Raw genomic sequence first — 19,559 nt, forward strand, 5'->3', positions numbered from 1 at the left:
GTTAACAACATATTGCTCCATGAGAGTAAGGAATTTTGGCTGGTTTGTTTGCTGCATTTCCAGAGCTTAGAACAATACCTGCTATACATAGTAAGTTTTCAATAAATATTTAATGAATGAATGGAGAGCCAGTAATGACTATTAGAATCATTCAGTGCTTAGTATATAATACATTCTCAGTAAATGTATGTTCAAAGAATAAATGAGGAAACCCCTGTAAATGATGTGTAAATTTGCACATCAAGACAGTTGTAAAAATATAACCCTAATTAGTATGTTAATTGTTGACACATATGCAAATATAACCCAGATTAGCATGCTAATTGCTAATTTCCCTTTATGAGTGCTACATTTTTTTTTGTATTCATGACAAAAAGCAATCTAGGGACATATAGTGGACATATAGTGTCATATGCAGCACCTACAGACCCTCATTAATTTAGAGCACAGCTGCCTGGGGAAACCCTGCACACATCATCTATAGCTCACCAGATGGACCATACCTCCAAGGCCCCCAGTGGCGCAGGCAGCATCTCAGCAGTGCACATGCCTGATTTCTCCCCTGAAGTTCTGCAGCCCCCACTACTTTGGGATGAAGCTAGAGAAAAAGGTGCACCATAATTTCTACACAGTTGTAATGACTATAGACCTCAAACTTTTCTAAAGAAAAAAATCTGGCAAACTATTCAAACAAAAATAAAAATCTTTCTGAGGTCCAATGGCGTCTCTTTTCAAGAGGTACGGGGAGTTCTGGAAGAGACTTGAAGAGCAGGCAAGGAAAGGAGATGGGGACAAACATGTCCTATTCCTGAGGGGAGTTCAGCCTTTAACAGCAAAATTGAGCTGCTCTGAGGCAATTAAGGAGAACACAAAGACTCCGACAAGTGAAAAGCCTGAGAGGGCAGGACAAAGAAAGAACTAGGAGAGCCGGGGGTAGGGTGGGTGGGTTGTGGCTGCGTCTCGCTGTGCACCAGCCCTCACTTGGTGGGAGTCACTTTCCTAATTAAGACAAGCACAGTGGTCAGATGCCACCCCCACTGTAAGAAACAACCACTTTCAGGAATTGTCTTTGGAAATTTGGGGAATTTTGCTGGAGACCTAAGAATCCAGCATCAAAATATCTAGTATCTCAAAATGATGTCTGTCTGGGTACTGTGGTCCTTTCTCAAGTCCATCATTCTTTATTCCATTTCTAGTCTCACACCTCCACCATCTTAGCATAAGACAAAACCAAACCTGCATCGTTGTTTCCCCTCACCCCGAGGAGAGGTCCTCCTGCCCCAGGAGCTTCCTCCTCCACCCCCTCTCTAGATGGAATGTTCTCAAACTCAGCGGTACCCTGGGATGACCTGGGGATTATTAAACACTACTGATGCCTGGGTCCTACCCCGAGAGGTTCTGAACTAAAAGTAGGGGTATGGTCTGGGCAGTGGGGCTTTGAAAAGCTCCCTGGGTGGTTCTAAGGTACAGCCAGGGTGAGAGGCACTGCGCTAGATCTTGGACTGCAGGTAGATATACTTCTAGATAAATATCTGGGGGTCACTTCACCTGTCTGCTGAGGGAAAGAGGTGATGGGGAAAGCAGACTCTGGGTTGGGGAGAGCTGGAAGGCAGGCGGCTGTGGGGGGAAATGAAAGAGCAGCAGCAAATGTCCCTACCCCCAAACCCAAACACCAGCGCTTCCAGGATATTTGCGAGACCGTATCCAGTTGTAAAAATGACTCAAGTACTGATTTTTAAAATGAGAACATATCAAAAACATATTATACTCACTTCAGTTTGACTGACTACAGCCTAATAGACCAGGAGAAGTAAATAAAAAAGTAATTAATTATGATCTAGTTCTTAGAGCAGTGGTTCTCAAACTCAGGTGTGCAGCACAATCACCTGCATGTAGATCACCTGAGGTCAGGAGTTCAAGACCAGCCTGACCAACATGGAGAAACCCTGTCTCTACTAAAAAATACAAAATTAGCCAGGCGTGATGGTGCATGCCTGTAATCCCAGCTACTCAGGAGGCTGAGGCAGGAAAATCGCTTGAACCTGGGAGGCGGAGGTTGCAGCGAGCCGAGATCGTGCCATTGTACTCCAGCCTGGGCGACAGGAGCTACACTCTGTCTTAAAAAAAACAAAAAACAAAAACAAAAAAACACGGATTGTGTGTCCTACCCCAAACTGTCTCACTTAGTAGATCAGAGTGGGGGCCCAAGAATGTGCATTGCTAACAAGTTCCCAGGCTTGTTGATCCTGCTCCTTGAGGGACCACACTTTGAAAAGCACTGCATTAGAGTATTTCACAATGGACCCGGTGAAATGATGTTTCCACCTGAAGCCATTTCTGTTTAGTTGTGTAACTGAGGTCTGCCTTAGCTACTCTTAAAAGTGGTACAACACAAAACTGAATGAAACAAACCAAAAAAGCCCAGGCCCAAAAAAATTTTGGGGTGGTTTGAAATATTTGGAAGTATTCATATAATACTGATTTCTCCCCTGCTCCCTTCTTTCAGTATCTGCTTCAAATATTTGGGCTTTGAGGATACCATGGTATTTTATAAGATATAGTAGTTTATGACATGTGGTATTTTATGTATGTAATCTTGACCTGAAAAAATTATGTAGTTTCTAGAAAAGCTTCACTTACTTTTGAGCTTTAGTCTTTGTATCTGAATGAATAATTCTAACAAATTGGAAGACACCCTGGTCAGCATTAGTTTGTGGGTGAAGTTCTGTTACGGATTACAAATATAAGAATGTATTGAGACAATGTTTGCAGATAGCTTTGCTAAAAGTCTACTAAAGATAGCTGAACGTCTAGGGAAATATGCCATCTTTGAAATTCTCCATTTTCTAAGATCAATAAACAAGAAAACAAATGTTCTACCAAACTAGTTCTTTACAGTCAATTCCCATTTGGCTAACCGTAGAACTAATTCAATCTGCTTGTTATCCACAAAATATAACAATGCAGAGAGGGAGGACACCATTTTTTTAAATGGGTAATATTGTTCCTGATTTATGTAAGATCATTCTGCTGGGATACTGGCATAAAGTCATAAACGGGAGAGCAGCATGTGAATGACTTCTTTTTCTACCATCTGTTCTTTTATTTCTTTTCTTTTTTTCTTTAATTGGATTCAGCCAAGGTCAGCTTACTGTCTGCTCTTTTAGAGGTGCTCAGTTGCTTGGCAGGAGAATAGCAAATTGCTAACCAGATACCTCTGTCTCAGGTTTTATTTCATTTTAAAAAGACAGGGTCTTGCTCTGTGACACAGACTACAGTGCAGTGGTGTCTTGGGCTTTATTTTTGTTTTTTATGGTTGTTTTTGTTTGTTTGTTTGGCATGGTTCTTTTTAATGTTTATTTGTGGTTAAGACCAAAAAACTTGGAAAAGCAGAAAAGAGTATGTTTTGTCAAAATCAAATTATCTGGCTTCTAAGTTTCCACATGCACTGATCACAGAGATTTTAAATAATTTCCCAACTTTCCAGAGTTCTTTATTTATGTACCACTGGCTTCAATTCAAGCAAAACCCACTTATTCTGTTTGCAATGTTAGATTTCTGGGGATTGCTCACCTTCATTTCAGTGGTAAAAATATAGCGTCAGAAACAAACACATCAAGATTCAAAACAAAGTTGTCCTAAGTGGAAAAAACTCCAGCATCAATTTAAAAAGTATGTCTTTGATTATGAAGAGACTCACTTGCTGATAATGAGTGTTTCCTCTCCAGAGATCCAGACTCTCATGAATTCTCCATACATCTGGTTGTAGTAGTTGCAGGCTTTGCCGATCCCCATCCACAGGAATCTGCCGTGGGAGATGAGGGGTCCAATTCCCATGCAGTAGCCGGGACCTAGGACAGGCATCACAGCACAATAAACATCTTAGCCATACCAAAAATAGCAACTGCTTTGTGTTGCTCCTGTTTTTTTTTTTTCTTTTATAGCTAAATGTTCTTTATCTCTGATGTGTATCTGTGAATCACGAATAAAGTGAAACAAAACAAAAGCCTCACGCTTAACATGAGGCACTTCTCCCCTCCATGAGTAAAAAGGAGTTCAGTGTCCACGCCACACTAGTTTTATTTGGTCTCAGTCATTTCAGTCTGAATGAACTGGGGTGTGTGTGCTAATTTCTTCCCATGTTAACTGGGGTTAGTGAGTTTTGAATACAAGTCAATTGGTGTGTTTGGTAGCAAACATGGAAACACTGACAAGTGACAAGCCAGCAGATCTGTTTGGTGCCTAGTTTTTTCTGGAAACTTTCAATTTGAGTGCCCCAGTTGACAGAATGGGTGGGTTAAAACTGGTCTGTAGTTTTGTAGGAAATCTTTCAACTGAAAGAAACGAGATCTACAAAGAGAATGTCCAATCCAAGAACATCTATTTCTTTCTTTTTTCTTTTTTTTTGAAACTGAGTCTTGCTCTGTTGCCCAGGCTGGAGTGCAGTGGCATGATCTCGGCTCCTGAGTTCAAGCAATTCTCTGCCTCAGCCTCCTGAGTAGCTGGGATTATAGGTGCCCGCCACTATGCCCGGCTAATTTTTGTATTTTTAGTAGAGACAGAGTTTCACGATCTTGGCCAGGCTGGTCTTGAACTTCTGACCTAATGATCCATCCACCTTGGCCTCCCAAAGTGCTGAGATTAAAGATATGAGCCACCACACCTGGCCCATCTATTTCTTTTATTCCCCTCAAAAAAGACTCCATTTAAGAAAGGCTCTTAAGCTAAATCTCATTAGGCAAAAGAGTTGAGGAGTCAGGCAGTGGGTCTTTCAGCCTTTATACTGGAGTTTGAGTCCCATAATCTAGTTTTAGCCAAGAGTAGTGGCCACATAGCAACCTTGCTTATGCAGAGGATGGCAGAATTGTAAAGAACATGAATTCAGGGAACTAGGGAATTTACTGTTGCTTTTATCAGAGAACAAACTTGGTTTGATTTTACTGGTGGTGGTAAAAAGTTAGATTAAAAAGTTTTAGGATGTTTTTCGGAATTGTCAGGTAGTAGTTTTTCTAAATCTTTCTCTAATTCCATTCTGTCAGTGAAATCATTCTGAAGCCAAAACACACCTAACTACGTGAGATAGCATTCTCACCTTATGGGCAAGAATTGTAATAATCTACGTAGCTTGAATTCAAGCTTTTGCTTGAATCATCTGAATTGAATGTTTAGTCCCAAACACAGCAAATCGTGTTTAGTCTTTTACTTTGCAATAGCTAAGTTAATATGAATAAGACTGTCAGCTCTTTTTTCCCTTTAAATAGACGATCTTTGTTAATACCTATGGAACCAAAATATGGTCTAAGGTTACTAATCTTGTGATTATTTTAGTAACACTACAGTATACAGTAGATGACTGACTTTGTATTAAAATAATTCCATTAAGCTCTTTAAAAGATTTCCATAGCAGATTTGATTGAATATGTATTTCCTTAAACTGTCATTAGATATATTAACCTTTAATCAATTAATATACGCATAATATAATACCTTACTGGATATTTATAGCTTGGCACACTGTAGATGCGCAACAAATATTTCCTGAATAAATTTCAAAAATTAGGCATGTGTATCTAATATAAAGGATGAAGTTTTAAATGCCATCCTTTTTTTTTTTTTTTTTTTTTTTTTTTGAGACAGAGCCTCTCTCTGTTGCCCAGGCTGGAGTGCACGGGCGCTATCTCAGCTCACTGCAACCTCTGCCTCCCGGGTTCAAAAGATTCTCCTGCCTCAGCCTCCTGAGTAGCTAGGACTATAGGCGCAAGCCACCACACCCAGCCCGCCATGTAAAAAATCTTAATATTTGCGACCTGCCATTCAAATGTAAGCCATGACGCAGGAGAGATCTATCTACTGAAAAAGGGAGATTGAACCCTGTGCTTAGATTAAGAACCTGAATGTTCTAACCAGAAGAGAGCTAGAGTTTTGAGTTCTTAGCGACCAGTTGTATATCAGCTTAATTCATCCAGCAAACACTGGTATAGATGCTACTGGTACAGATACTAACTCCAAATTAGGGACTGGAGACATCATAAGTATAATGGTCCCCATCAGAATCTAGGGGCAGGAGAGGAGAGTGTGTGAAAAATAATTACAAAATAAAAGAATTTTAATACAGTGTTACCTTTTCATTTACATATATATCTTATGCTCCCCACCCACCCTCCGGCTGGAGAGGAGAATGCTGGAGGAAGGTAGAGACTTTGGTAAAATATTAGGGAAATATTCTGGTCGTATCCACGTTAAGCTGCTCTCTGCTTCTCAGATTTGGGAATGCTTATCTAGGCAGGCAGTGATTGTGGGAGCCTCTTTCATACCCTAAAAGGAGCAGTAAATACTTTGCTGCATTTTTGTTCAGAGACAACCTCCTTGGAGCCAACAACTGGTACCTCTCCCCAGCTGTCCAACACCATAGAGAAACCTGTGTGCACATATACGTTCAGAACAGCTCTGTTCACAATAGCCCCAAACTAAAGACACCTCAAGTATCTCTCAACAAAGGAACTGACAATTAAACCATGAGATATTTATATAACTCAATACCTATGGCAATGAAAATGAACTATGCCTGCATGCTACAATGTGGATGAATCCTAGAACTATACTGTTGAGCAAAAGAAGCAAGATAAAAGAATACATAATGTATGAATTGACTGCTAAAATGTTTAAAACAAGGCAAAATTAACCTGTATTGTCTGGGGATGTGAAATTATATGGCAAAATTATAAAAAAGCAAGGGAGTGACTGTCACAAAATCAAAGAGTATTTCAAAAACAGTGTTTTGCTCTGGAGTGAGGGAGAGAGTGATTGCAAAGGCACACGAGGAGCTTCTGGAACAAGGATAACATCCTCTTTCTCGGGCTGCCCTGTGATGGCAAATTTATCACTGCACTGTGCACTTTTCTGTGAAATATTGTCTTAACAAGAAAAAGAGGGATGTCAGTTGCCATGCTTTTTTTTTTCCCCCAGTGCTCTGCTCTGGGATGTGGCACCCAGGGCAGAGTGTGGCATCTTGAGGGAGAGGACCCTTGTTCAGAGTTGGGGATGGCTATAAGTCCTTGGGGAAGGGAAAGCTGCCAGTGCCAGGTGTCTGTGAGTCCTGACCCAGATCAGTAGACTGGGGGCAATTTTTCAGAACTGAAGCTCCCAACTCCGCCCCCTCAGCCACTCCTCCTCCCCAACAGGAATGACCCTTTCCTCAGGACGTTCATAGCCCCTACCTGGCACTAAGTCCAGTCAACCACCTATGTGTGTGTCCCTGACTGATTTTACCATTTGTATATAATCCCCTCGGGGCAGAAACTGCATCTCTTTCATCTTCTCACACCTCCTCCCTTCCCTTAGCTGGAGAACAGGGCTTCTCAGTAAATACCCACAGAAGCAGCTTAGTTATGAGCCCAGCTTCATCATTTACTAGTTGTGCGACTCTTTGAGTCTCAGTTTTGTCGTCGACAAAATAGATACAAACACACCAACCTCACCAGAGAAAATGGGCATGAAACAACTGCTTTGTAAATTATAACTCACTTAAGGACTTTACATCATTATAAGTTCTTAAGTCCCTCCAGCTTTCACTGGTCCTGAGCTTTCTTGACTCTGAGCTTCCCCCAAACCCCAAAACCGAGAACCTAGAGAGGCACTGACTTGAGGGAGCTGGCAGGAGCTCAGGAGCATTGATCAGCAAAACCACCCTAAACAAGGCCAATTTTCTTACCTTCCCTCCCCCAACCAGAAACCACAGGATCTCACAGTCTGTGCCACTAGCGGATTCTAACTAGACCTTCTGCTTTCAAAGTGTGACACTAGAAACTACCTGGCTAGCAAAATGATAATCAACCTGGGCTTTAGGACTTCCTGGTGGTCCCCCTGTGTTCCCACTTTCTGTCCAGCTGGTGAGCTGGCAAGCCATTTCCTTTCTCTGGCCTTTAACCCTTCACTTGTAAAATGAGGAGTTTGAACTCCATGGCTTCTCATGCTTGTCACAGCACTTTGCCTGGGCAAGGCAGATCAATTCCCTGGGTCTCAGTTTCACCTTCTGTCAAATGCAGGGGTTCGGCTCATATCTGTGGCTTTCAACCTTGGCTGCTGATGGAGGGGAGATTTAAAAAAAAAAAAAATCAGGAGGGGAGTTTTTTTTTTTTTTTTTTTTTTAAAAGCAACCCAAAACTAGCTAAGACCCCACCTCAGAGAGTGCTGAGAATCACTGTGCTACTCGTTCTGACTGTCAGTGGATGCAGCTTGATAGCCCTGGTCCAGAAGTGGTGCACAGAGTGAGGTGCTGCCTACTCTCCCACTGATCCAGAGCTTCAGGGCTGCTGGTTCTCAGGCTTGTCCCCAACAGGCTGACCTCCTTGGTCAAGGGTCCCAGGAAATTCCACCAGTGCTGATTAGCATTAGCAGCTGGGGGGACTTTTTAAAAATGCATGTTTCTAGGCCTGAAGAGTCTGATTCAAAAAGTCAGGAGCAGAGCCCAGGGACAGAAATTTTAACAAGCTCCTACCTCCTAGGTGTTCTTACATAGACTAAAAGCTTGAGAACCTGTGGCTCACTGGATGAGCAATGCTGCATGGGCAGTGCTGGACTCTCCTGGCCTGATTCTTTGATAATACAGACAAATTAGAATTCGGCACCTGGGCCTATGAAGGGAAGAAGAGGAAAAGGTGTTCCACACCCGCCACCTAGTCACCCCACCCTGACCATTCACTGACCCTGACCTAGAAGCTCCCTTGGGAGAGGGGAAATCCAGTGAGGAAGGGCCATACTGGGGAAGAGAGTTCAAGTTAAAGACCATGAAACAGTCATCCCTTAGCTCTGAGCCTGCCTTCTCTGGAGTTGACCCTGTCAGGGAGCAGAGAACAAAATTAACTAAATGTTCCTTTAAGCTGGGTGTTAAAGTAATCTAAAATATCAGGCTGAATCAGGCAAAGAGACAGGCAATTATCTGGAATGTTAAAAAGAATCCAGACACAGAGCATTTTGGGAGCCAGCCCCATGCTCCCATTCTGATCCCACTGAGATGAGGCCCACCACACTTACCAGTGTGTAATAAGTATATTCTTAAAGTCTCATCATATATCTTATGGAATTGGAAATAGGTTTATCTGCAATGAGGCATTTTCACTGAAAACTAAAGAAGCAGTCTGAAATTTCAGATCATTCTGAATTAATCTGATATCTGATCATTGCAGCATTAACGGTGGAGGGGTAAGGGTTTTCTATTGGGATTATCTGAATAATTATATTATTCACCACATTTGATTAACCCACAGATCTTGTTGAAGATTCTAACAGGGTGTGATGTTCCAAGAGCACTGGAGTGGTCCCCATTTTTCTCCCACTGCCGGGATACCATTCGACCCTATGGGAGCTGGGCAGTGGGAGAAAAATGGGGACCACTATCACCACATTCCCAAGAATAAGAGAAAATGATGGGTGGAATAAAGAGAAGGGATACATACCAGACAAAGTGGGGACATGGAGGAAGCGGAGTGAGAGGGAGAAGGAAAGCAGTAGAGAAGGCATTCCAAAGACATTTTCACCTTCAGAACAAAATTGCAATCTATTTTTTAAAAGTTAACCAGAAAAGCCTGGAATTTTACTTTAGCCCACTCCATCTTCAGCTTGTTTTAAAGGGTATTTGTGCCACACCTACTTTACCAAAGCAGAGTGCAGACTGGAAGGGATTATCTAAGATATTTTTTAAGTACTTTCATTTAACATGTGCAGATAATTGGTCTGAACATTTTCACCCAAGTCCTCAATTGCTAACATGGCCATAGTCTTTGGAGATCTTTCCAGGTTTGCTTTTTGTCCTTTTGCAAAATTTTCTTTACCATCATGGACCAAAAGCCCAAGTAAATAACCTCCTTAGATACAGAAATAAATGACTGACTTACCTGGTATTGAGGATGTGCCCTCATAATTCCACACCAAGAGAAAAAGGCCAGTGAGCAGCAGGATTGGCATGGTGGCAGCAGGCATGGCTTCAGGCACCATGCTGGTGATGTTATAATGCATCGGGTTCAGCATTTCCAAAACCATCTTGTGTTCCTTTACGTCAGAGAAGGCAATTTAGAGACCTGTGGAAATCAAAGGGGCAGAAAAATTACAGAATCCCCTAAAAGGTTCATCTATAACTCCCGTGGCTTCAGGGGGTGCTGTACAGCACAGATTCACTTAGTGTTTTATAATGTGATCTGACATTTGGACAAGACTAATTTATGGTTACAAGTCAAAACACAGAAGCCCAAGAAAGATCTTTTGGCTTGAATTGCAGCATTTCTGACCTTGGTAGAGTCTCAGGTTCCTTTAGACGCTTGTTCTGATAGAACCTTATCATCTTGCCCTTGAATGGGTAGAGTGACATGCATTCCCATTGAAAGCGAAATTTCTTGCCAAAATATAAGAAAACAAAGCTCATTCCAGAGGCGGAGTCGTTTTGTGACTTCATCAGCAGGTTTTGTTTAGGCAATCTTCCCTTCAAGCCAAATCAACTTAAAATAAAAACAAAACAAACAAAAAAAAGCAATCCCCCTACTCCCTTTTTTGACCAAAGTTACTTTTTTGATCAAAATAGTAAGTTTCTACAGTAAGAACACATTTCTCGGGCATTGTTGAGGTCTTCTCAGAGCCTTCCATCAGTTCATCTGTTGAATTCAAAGTGACTAACTCAGGGCATCTCTAGTGACTTTAATGAAGATCTAATATCTCTTGCACTATGGGCTGGATTTAGCAGTGTCCCTAGGGACCAATGCCAACAGTAGTGTGGAAAAAAGAATTACAGAGGAAGAATAAAGGGAGAAGAGAAAGAAAGGAATGGGGAAGGAGGAAGAAAGAGAGGACAGGCAGAATAGGATGCCACAGCAATAGGCTCAGGTGCTACTCAGCAACCTCATTCAAAGAGCTGCTAACATCCTGTGCAAGCCAACCAATTTTCAGTTTGATGTGCTGGTTCTCCTGTGTTTTTCAACAACATGCCATTGAGTCTGTCTTTTTCAGCAAGGTTTTGTAATACCTTTACTCTTAGAACAGAGTTTCCGGGATGGTAGGTAGTTTGTAGCTGAAGAGGTGTAGGTTGAACCAACTTGTATAGTGAGGAAAGATGCATCATTAAATGCTTTTTCAGTGGCAGATGACATGCTCCAAGGTTTGCCTTTATTTAGATAGTGCCTACAGTTTTCAGGACTTGCAATGGTTCTCAAACAGACATGGGCTGGGTTTCACCTAGTAATAAAATTCTAGATTCATAGCCAGGGCTTCTAATTGGATATCGGGGGCTCTGTGGATTCCCTGAAACACTGCATAAAATATTGTTTCAGCTCATGTGCACATTCTAGGGGAGAAAGGCCATAACTTTCATCAGATTCTTAAGGAATATGTAATTGTATTTCTTCTCTGAGCTATATGAGATCTTAAAGTCCAAAGACTGATTTCTGGCAACTACAAAAATTTTACAACATAGTCAAATTTATCCAGTTGCTTCGTCATTTTGTTTATATTATTCTACCATTTAACTAATCATTAATGCTTGGATGCAGGGCACTGAAAATGCCTGTGCTTATGTTGAACAGTTTTGTTGTCATTTTTTAATATATATAAGTTGAGACTAAAAAGTCAGCCTTGTGACTGTTATCATCTGGTTCCTTTGCTGATGACAAGCTATTTTTAACAGGTTGAGGTTTTAAATGTCTAGAGCGGAATTTGACATCATTCTGAGTAAGCTTTATGTGACTTTCTGACAGCCAGGACCCTTGAAGTTTCGACTTACATTGATGAAACCTGAAACCATTGTTCAAAGCATAAATGAGGAAAGTGGTTGCGACAAAAAGGATGAAGATGTCCCACAGGAGGTGATGCCAGCAAAAAACTTCACATTAAAGGAACTCTCAGAGGTATTTCACAACATTGAAAGCAAAGAGCATAAGATGTTGGAAGCTGATGCACATTTATAAAGGACTATGGCAATTCACTGGCATAGGAAAGATGCTCCCTCAGTATCATCATAAGTTATGCAAAGAAAAGTAGGCAAGAACTTTTAAAACCTCTTAGTTTCTTTTTACAAAGAAAGAAAACACTTAAAATCTTGCATTTAGCAAGTTAAGCAGCTTGCTCTAGGGCACCCAGCTCATGTGACACAGCTGGAATTGGAGCCTAGGGGGTCTGTCTCCAGAGCCCATGCTCTTTATCATGCCATTTTGCTACCTATTATGGGATTTACTCTCCACACTCATGGACTTTTCATTTATGTTCACTCCTGGGCTATTTAGAATGATTCCTTTTAAAGGATTAAGCTTTATGGACTTCTGAGTGCCACAACTGGAAAGATACTTTGAGATTCTCTCCTGACTGCACGTTGGTTTTCCTGTTCAGTGGGGCATTCTAATGGGCCACACAGGTAGGTTGAACAGACGCCTTCAAATAGCGGTACAGGAATATAGGAAGGTCCTAGAACTTCACAGAGGCTGTTTATACATCCCCTCAGCCAGTAATACCCTCCTCTCACCCCCAAACGTACACACACATGCACACAGTCGTCAGGTACTATGCATTTCAGACCATTTCAAATGTCTGGGTCTCCACTGCCTTCTGAGGGTCATTTCCTTGGGTCCCACCATTGTTATTTGCAGAGTGTTCTCTGTCTGCTCAGGCATTCCACATTGGCCTGGCACCAAGCAGGGTCTCTGACCACTTGATGCACTCGGCCTGTGTGCCTGTGCTACATGGAGCCTACTAACGTCTTCATTCAGTGCCCCACCAACCTCAGCATAAGGAAATGCCAGTCCTATACCCAAAGTCCTCAGCCTAAGTCAGGGCAAAGGCCTATGGAGACACAGCAGAGCCTAGGTGTCCTGGTGATCTACGGGACTGAACATATTCTGGGTCCCATAGTGCCATGAGGACTCCCAGATCCCCTAGTACAGCTACAGCTCTAACCCTAGCCTTCCACAGGGAGGAAGGCAGGCCCTGGCATGGCAGAAGTGCTGCCTAGCATATCCAGACCCTGCTAAATCCCACCTTTTAGCATGGAGGGTACTGGCCCAGCAGGGAAATAGACCCAGCTACCCAGGATCTACGGGCTGGGTGCCAAGCTTGCACTCCCTCTTATTCTCTCCAGCAAACCTGGCCCATTCCTTTTTCACACCCCAACTCCTATAGAAATGCATCTTTTTCCTATCCATTTCCTGTCTCCCAACTTCTGCCTGATTGCACTAATACCTGTCTCAGAGCTGACACATGACGTTTCTACTGCCTGATCCATACCTCTTCCCGCTCTGTTTGCTCTTGATCTCACTCTGTGGCGCTGGACCCATTTGGCCACTCCTACTCCTTGTATCTGTTCTCCAATGATGGTTGTGGCAGGCTTCTCCCATTGTTTCTTCTGTTCCTTTACAGCTGTTCTTCTTCCTCTGTCAGCCCCCTAAACCATGAGCATCTCTCCAGCCTAAAGCACTTACCCTCTCTGCTTTATTCTCCTTTTGAGAACTCATTATTCTCATTATTTTCCTGTCATCAGCTCTTACCTCTGTGAGGGCACCTCTCCCTATTCCCTTCCTGGCCCTGTCCTCTCCATCTCTGAAGCGCTGACTTCCTAGTGAACTCCACTATGCAGATATTTCACCATTACTCCACAGTTACGTCTAAAACCCAATCCGTCAACCTCCTCCTGACCTTCTCCCTTTTCCCTAACCGTTTTTTTTTTTTTTTTTTTTGAGACAGAGTCCTGCTCTGTCGCTCAAGCTGGAGTGCAGTGGTAGCACAATCTCAGCTCATTGTAACCTCCACCTCCCGGGTTCCAGCGATTCTCCTGCCTCAGCTTCCCAAGTAGTTGGGATTTAGGGCATGCACCACCATGCCCAGCTAATTTTTATATTTTTAGTAGGGATGGGGTTTCACCATGTTGGCCAGGCTAGTCTCGAACTCCTGACCTCAAGTGATTCGAGCCCTAAGCATCTTATATATCATTGCCCCATCGTCCAGCCTCAAAATCTTATTTTGTACTTCCCTTTTCCCTTTACTTTCCTACCGTATCCCTCTCCATCCCAGCCTAACCATATCCAGTCACAAAGTTCCAGGCATGGTCCCTAAAACTGTTGTGTCCCTGTCTCAAGATACATCCCTGTATTTTTTAAAATCTTCTGGCTTATATCTTAACTTTTATAATAGGCCTTAACCCTACCCTCTGCTCTATTCATGATCAAAGCATATCTCAGTGGTCAGTTGAAGGCAAATTCATGGCTTCCCTCTTTGCCAAAAATTACCCCCACCTCAAACTCTTTTAAGATTAATTGCTCTCAAAAACCTCTATTGTGAAAAATCTGTTGGGATTCCTGGTGGACCCTCAATCCCCCCTTGGCAGTCCCAAGCTCTAATGCCTTCAAGGGCAACACAGGTGACATGAATGTGGAGGGTGGGGGATGGACTGTAGCACACTCTAGAGCACAGCCCTCCTCTCAAAGGACCAGGCATGATGCCAAACAAACCATCTCTCCATGAGCCCAGTTGAGACTCCAGCCCATTTGCCGCCATTACTCAGTATCTGAATCAAACCGTCAAAACCTTCACGGAGCTACACACTGGGAACTAGTCACTTGTGCTCTTTTTGCAAATACCTTTGTCTAGCCTTGCTTTGGTGCTAGGCAGTAAGCTAACTCTGAGTGACTTCGTAAGGTCAGCCATAGGGAACTCACCATTTTATCTAAAGAAAGGATGTTGTCAAGGGCAATAGGTAAAATCACTTATTTTTATCATTCTGAGTGGATGTATTTTTGTAAATTTCCTCATACCTCTTACAGGGTAAAATGAGGCATTAATTCATGAAAAGTCAAATTCTTTAATCTGTTTCCTCTCCTTCTAGAAGGTGAATTCCCCAAGGATGGGGATCTGTGTGTCTCTCCTTCTTGACTGTATTCCAATTCTAGAACAGTGTCCAGGCCTTCATACATGCTTGCTACAAACCTGTTGCCTGAGTTTGCACTGTCTCTGGCTTTGTCTGGCTTTTATTCCCCATTGTAAACTCCCAAGACCAGACCTTCTGTTTCACTGTGTTCTGCACATTGCTGCCAGATAGCTTTATGACTCAGCTTTCATCATGTCAATCCTCTGCTAAAAACCCTTCTTTGCTTCCAGTTGCCTGCAAGGCTTCCAAATTAATTTTTTTTTTTTTTTTTTTTTTTTTGAGATAGTGTCTTGCTCTGTCACTCAGGCTGGAGTGCAGTGGTTAGATCTCGGCTCACTGCAACCTCTGGCCTCCCGGGTTCAAGTGATTCTCCTGCCTCAGCCTCCTGAGCAGCTGGGATTACAGGCACTCGCCCACTACCACGCTCAGCTAATTTTTGTATTTTTAGTACAGACAGGGTTTTACCGTGTTGGCCAGGCTGGTCTCGAACTTCTGACCTCAGGTAATCCCCCCACCTTGGGCTCCCAAAGAGCTGGGATTACAGGTATGAGCTACCACGCCCGGCCCCAAATTCATCTTGATCCAGCCTTCTTTCTTGGTTCTCTCCACTCAAAAGTCTGACTCCTGCTTTACCGCAACATCTTACCTGCTAAGTTCTTCCTCCTCCATGTCTCCCTGCTCATCCAGATCTGCCCCACTGATTTCCCATGATAAGTCTGCTTCTTCCTCTCCTTGCCTGAGCCGTCTCTTACCTGGTATAAACACCCCTCATCTTTTTCTCTCTGACATGGGTCTTGGACTACTCTTGCTTTTGACTGCCAAGGCACTATATAAATCAGAGTCTTGGAAGGTTTCACTAAGTAAACATTTATTAGGAACCTTGTCTGAGCAGGGTACTACATTCAGACATTCAGTTTACTTTCTAGACATGAGAGGCAGTAAGATAAGCAAGCTGAAGGTGCTGCTAGCCAGGACATCTTATGAGAATCCCAGTTCTCTAGAAAGACATGCAGAGGTGTCCATGAACTTCTACATCAAGGAGGCACAGGGTATCAGGACTGGAAAGAAATGCTGTGATCTTCTAATAATATGATTCTCTCCCTTTAAAAATGAACCACTTACATAAGATTCAGGGAAGGTCACTTGTCAATGGCCACTTAAAAGCAGGGAAGGTTCATCCATGTGCATGTTCAGTGATATGATTTCCATCCCCTGGCACTGGGGTCATGACACTTGAGGTTCCAGTTGTTCTTCCTTGCAAACTTCCAAGTGATTCCCTGGGAAATTCTTATTCTGGAGCAGGAGCGATACAATACAAACCAACAAGAAGAATGCAGATAGATACACATGGTGTAGTTGGCCTGGACTGCCTTCAGCTCAAATTCCTTTTCCACTCAGTAGTTCCTATCTCTGCTATAGTCTCTGACCATTTGTGTGGAACAAGCAAAAAGTCCTGAGAGCACAAATGGGAGACCTCAGCTCCTAGGGTTCTACCCACATAGGGAAGACTATTGACAGTGTATGAAAGGTGCCTGCTGCTAAACCCCATATTTCACATGTGTGTGCAGACCCAAAGCTCTTGGGCATCCGTCAGACAGGACCGCAGCTTTCTCACTCATCTCTGAGGTCCCATGACTTCTAGCACAACACTTGCCCCAGGAGGCGCTCCATGTGGGTTCATGGAATCACTCCTTTTTTCACAACAACCTACTGGCTGACCACCAGCAAGCCTGGGACTTGGGCATATTTCCAGGGTGCGCTTATCTCAGCTTGCATCTTTGCTTGTCTCATGGTGCCTCTGGTTCCTCAGATACCTAATCCACTGTCTTCCCAGTGGGCTGCATCTGGTAGAGTATCCCACGGAAGTTTTTTTGAAACACAGTGAGAAATGACTGTCTTAAAAGACTTCTTGATCATTAAAGGCATTTCAGGCCATGGGACAAAGTGGAGGGCAGTTTTTGGGGAGCAGAGGCCCACCACTGGCCTATTGAATTGGGGTTGATCCCCCAGATCCTTATTGCATTGGGGTTGCCTGACACCCAAACCATAGTTTTTCTCATGAGGAGTCTGGCCTCAAGTTGAGGAGGAGGCAGAAAGGGCCAGTCAGGGATTGTCCAACAACAGCAGTCATTTTTCTAAGAAGTTTCCCACCACTTCACTTTCAACTCAATTTTATATGACCTAACAGGTTACCTGGCTCCAGAGAAGATAAAGTGGTAGAATTTTCCAGCCAAAATTGGGCTTTTAACCCGAAGAGGGAAAAGGCTGAAGTTACAACATCACGAGAGCAGGCTTTGGGGTCAGATGAGCTGAGTCTGAGTCCCAGAGACCTGCTTCCTTCCCAGACCTGCTGCACCCTGGCTGAGGGAGTACACTTAAAGCCACCTCAGGACTCTCAGGTGAGGGCAAAAGGGAAACCTCTGGAGCCAAACGCCAGTGGTGGTGTCTGTCATTTCTCCGGCTGTAAGGTCTCTGTGGCACATGGAGTTGTGGGATTCCTTGTCTCTGGTAGCAAAGACAGAAGGTCCCCAAGTGGATATACAATCTTTAGGGCAGTGCAGATGTTGCCAGCCAGAGGCCCCTGAACCTCTTTCTATGGCAGAATCCAGAGCCATGCCTCAGTCTTGACGTCCAAGATTTATCGCACTGCGGTCCCAAGTGGCCTTGCTTCCTTCCACTCATCTATCCTTCTACTCAACTTATCAAGAACTTATGATAACTTCTTGTAACAGCAGAAACAGGGGATGTCATTCAGTATTCCCACAGCGTAAGTTCCTCCTGAGTGAGGACCCCCACCTTGCTCCTCTCTCTGGCCACAAGCGCCTCACATGCAGTAAGTGCTCAGTAAATGTGAAATGAGTGAACCAATGGTTAGCATCTTAAGCCTTTTAGACCTGGGGTCGTCAAAGAACGATGCATTCACATATCCTCAGAGGGATGTTTGCCTTCTTCACATCTAAGCAGTGATTTCAGATGCCAAGTCCCAGCAATGCAGTGGCCCATAGCTACCACCCAAACAGTCAGATAGCAGCACCACTGCTGGCCTTTCCTTGAGAGCTTATCTGTTGTTTAATGAACAGACTGTGAGGCCGTAGAGATGTCCTAGAGCAGGGACACTCTCTGGCAAGGAAGCCCCTGGCTGACCCCAGAGTGCTGAGGCCACCTAGCCTCTCTGGATGTCCATTTCCTTATCTATAAAGCAAGGGGGTTGAGCCACAGGGCCCCTCTTATCTCTGTATCTACTGCCCAGCATTCTTACCCTTTGTCTTAGCTGCCCCCGCCCCCCCAGCCCTTTCCCATGCTTTTGCCCTGCTGCCTTCCTCAGTTCTTTTCTTCCACATTGTCTTAGGCCAGCCAGTAGTGCCTGTAGGCCCAGGTATGAAGAGATATACTGAGACATCAGGGAAGCTGGGGTGCACATGGCCCATTATGGCCACCTTCTCTATCTCTTCTCATTTTCTTTAGAGTCCCAGACCCATTCTGGGAATCCAGTGAAAGTGTTGGAATCTCACTCTGGAGAAACACAATCAGGAATCAACATGCAAAGCTTTTAGTATAATTCTGGGATCCTGGACCCTCTATGGCCCATCCACAGACCTCAAATTAACAACTCCTGGGTCCAGTTCTTTTCTCAACCTTCTGCCTCAGATGTCCAATGTCCCAGAGGCTCTTTCAAGATTAAAACTGCCTTCACTGACCAGTAGAAATTTGTTTCCAGGTTATAAGTGAATACAATTTCTCTTGAAGATTTTCCATTTTAACTGGACCCCAAATTACAGTTCATCATGGGGTGTTACATTCTTCAGTCCACAGAAGAAGTGAGAAAGGTTTAAGGAGAGAATGAGGGGCACATTTGGTATGCTAATATCCCATCTGTGGCCCCTCAGACTGATACTGTCCATGGCCACACTGTAGCCCTGCAGGAGCATCAGGGCTCATGGGATCTCCAGGCTTCTGCCAAGGAGGGTTCCAGTGCATGGAGGGCACATGGAGGGCACGCATGTGGAGGCCACTCTCTTCACCCCCAACACTGAATAAATCTGCAGTGTCCTAGCCACTGTTCTAGGCTCTAGGAATATGGAGAAATGAGGTTGTTGCTCTTACGGAGTTAATCTGGGCAAGATAGAGCCACCCACATCATCATAAGTCAGATTGCACAAGTGCTCAACCAGAGGCATAAACAGCTATGAAGAGAGAGGAAAAAGTGACTACCCTAGGAAGGTCACATATGGCTTTATAAGCAGGCCTTGAAGAAGACGCATTATTCTGCAAGATACCAAGTTGAGGAAGGGCGTAGCAGGTAGAGAGAATGAGAAACAAATTGGCAGAGGGAAACTCAGCTGCTTCTGCATCCCTCCCAACACCATTCACTTTCCTGGGTCCAGCGGGACCCACTGTCACTATGTCCACTGCTAGATCTCTGCCTCAGGTTCTTCATTAGAAAAAATGGGGGAAATGATGGTATTTCTTGATGTGGTTACTAGGAGGAAGAAATGAGATAAAGCCTGTTAAGGCCTTGTCAGGTTTCTAGCATATGGTAAAACTTCAATAAACTTATTAAGATTGAGTCTCCAGTAAGAGCAGAGGTAATAATGGACAGTCCTGGGACTAGCTGGAAGAAATGGTATGGACTGGAGTTTGCCCTCAGGGGTCCCTAAAGAGCTGT

At 43.7% G+C, this 19,559-nt stretch overlaps 1 protein-coding gene and 1 long non-coding RNA gene across 4 annotated transcripts in view; one reads left to right on the plus strand and one right to left on the minus strand.

Annotated features, from left to right (window-relative positions):
* The window catches only part of LOC135270386 (uncharacterized), a 179,220-nt gene that overhangs the window by 140,749 nt on the left and 18,912 nt on the right, over nt 1-19,559 (plus strand). Inside the window, exon 4 of the long non-coding RNA XR_010338530.1 lies at nt 11,739-11,888. This is a non-coding gene — a long non-coding RNA (uncharacterized LOC135270386). The remainder of the gene's footprint in view (nt 1-11,738; nt 11,889-19,559) is intronic.
* Nucleotides 1-19,559, minus strand: part of CYP19A1 (cytochrome P450 family 19 subfamily A member 1) — a 99,846-nt gene that overhangs the window by 23,286 nt on the left and 57,001 nt on the right. For 2 of the 3 annotated variants that reach the window (XM_012442296.3, XM_012442298.3), the window contains 2 exons: nt 9,894-10,076; nt 3,701-3,851 (listed from right to left, as the gene is read on the minus strand). In XM_012442296.3, coding sequence (XP_012297719.2) covers nt 3,701-3,851; nt 9,894-10,038 — 296 coding nt within the window. In that variant the 5' untranslated portion in view covers nt 10,039-10,076. Of the gene's footprint in view, nt 1-3,700; nt 3,852-9,893; nt 10,077-10,283; nt 10,358-19,559 lie in introns of those variants that run through there. The other variant, XM_012442297.3, reaches the window with a different exon arrangement.

This window comes from Aotus nancymaae, unplaced genomic scaffold (genome assembly GCF_030222135.1).
Source record: "Aotus nancymaae isolate 86718 unplaced genomic scaffold, 86718_ANA_hifiasm-v0.15.2.pri h1tg000062l, whole genome shotgun sequence".
Taxonomy (NCBI): Eukaryota; Metazoa; Chordata; class Mammalia; order Primates; family Aotidae; genus Aotus; species Aotus nancymaae.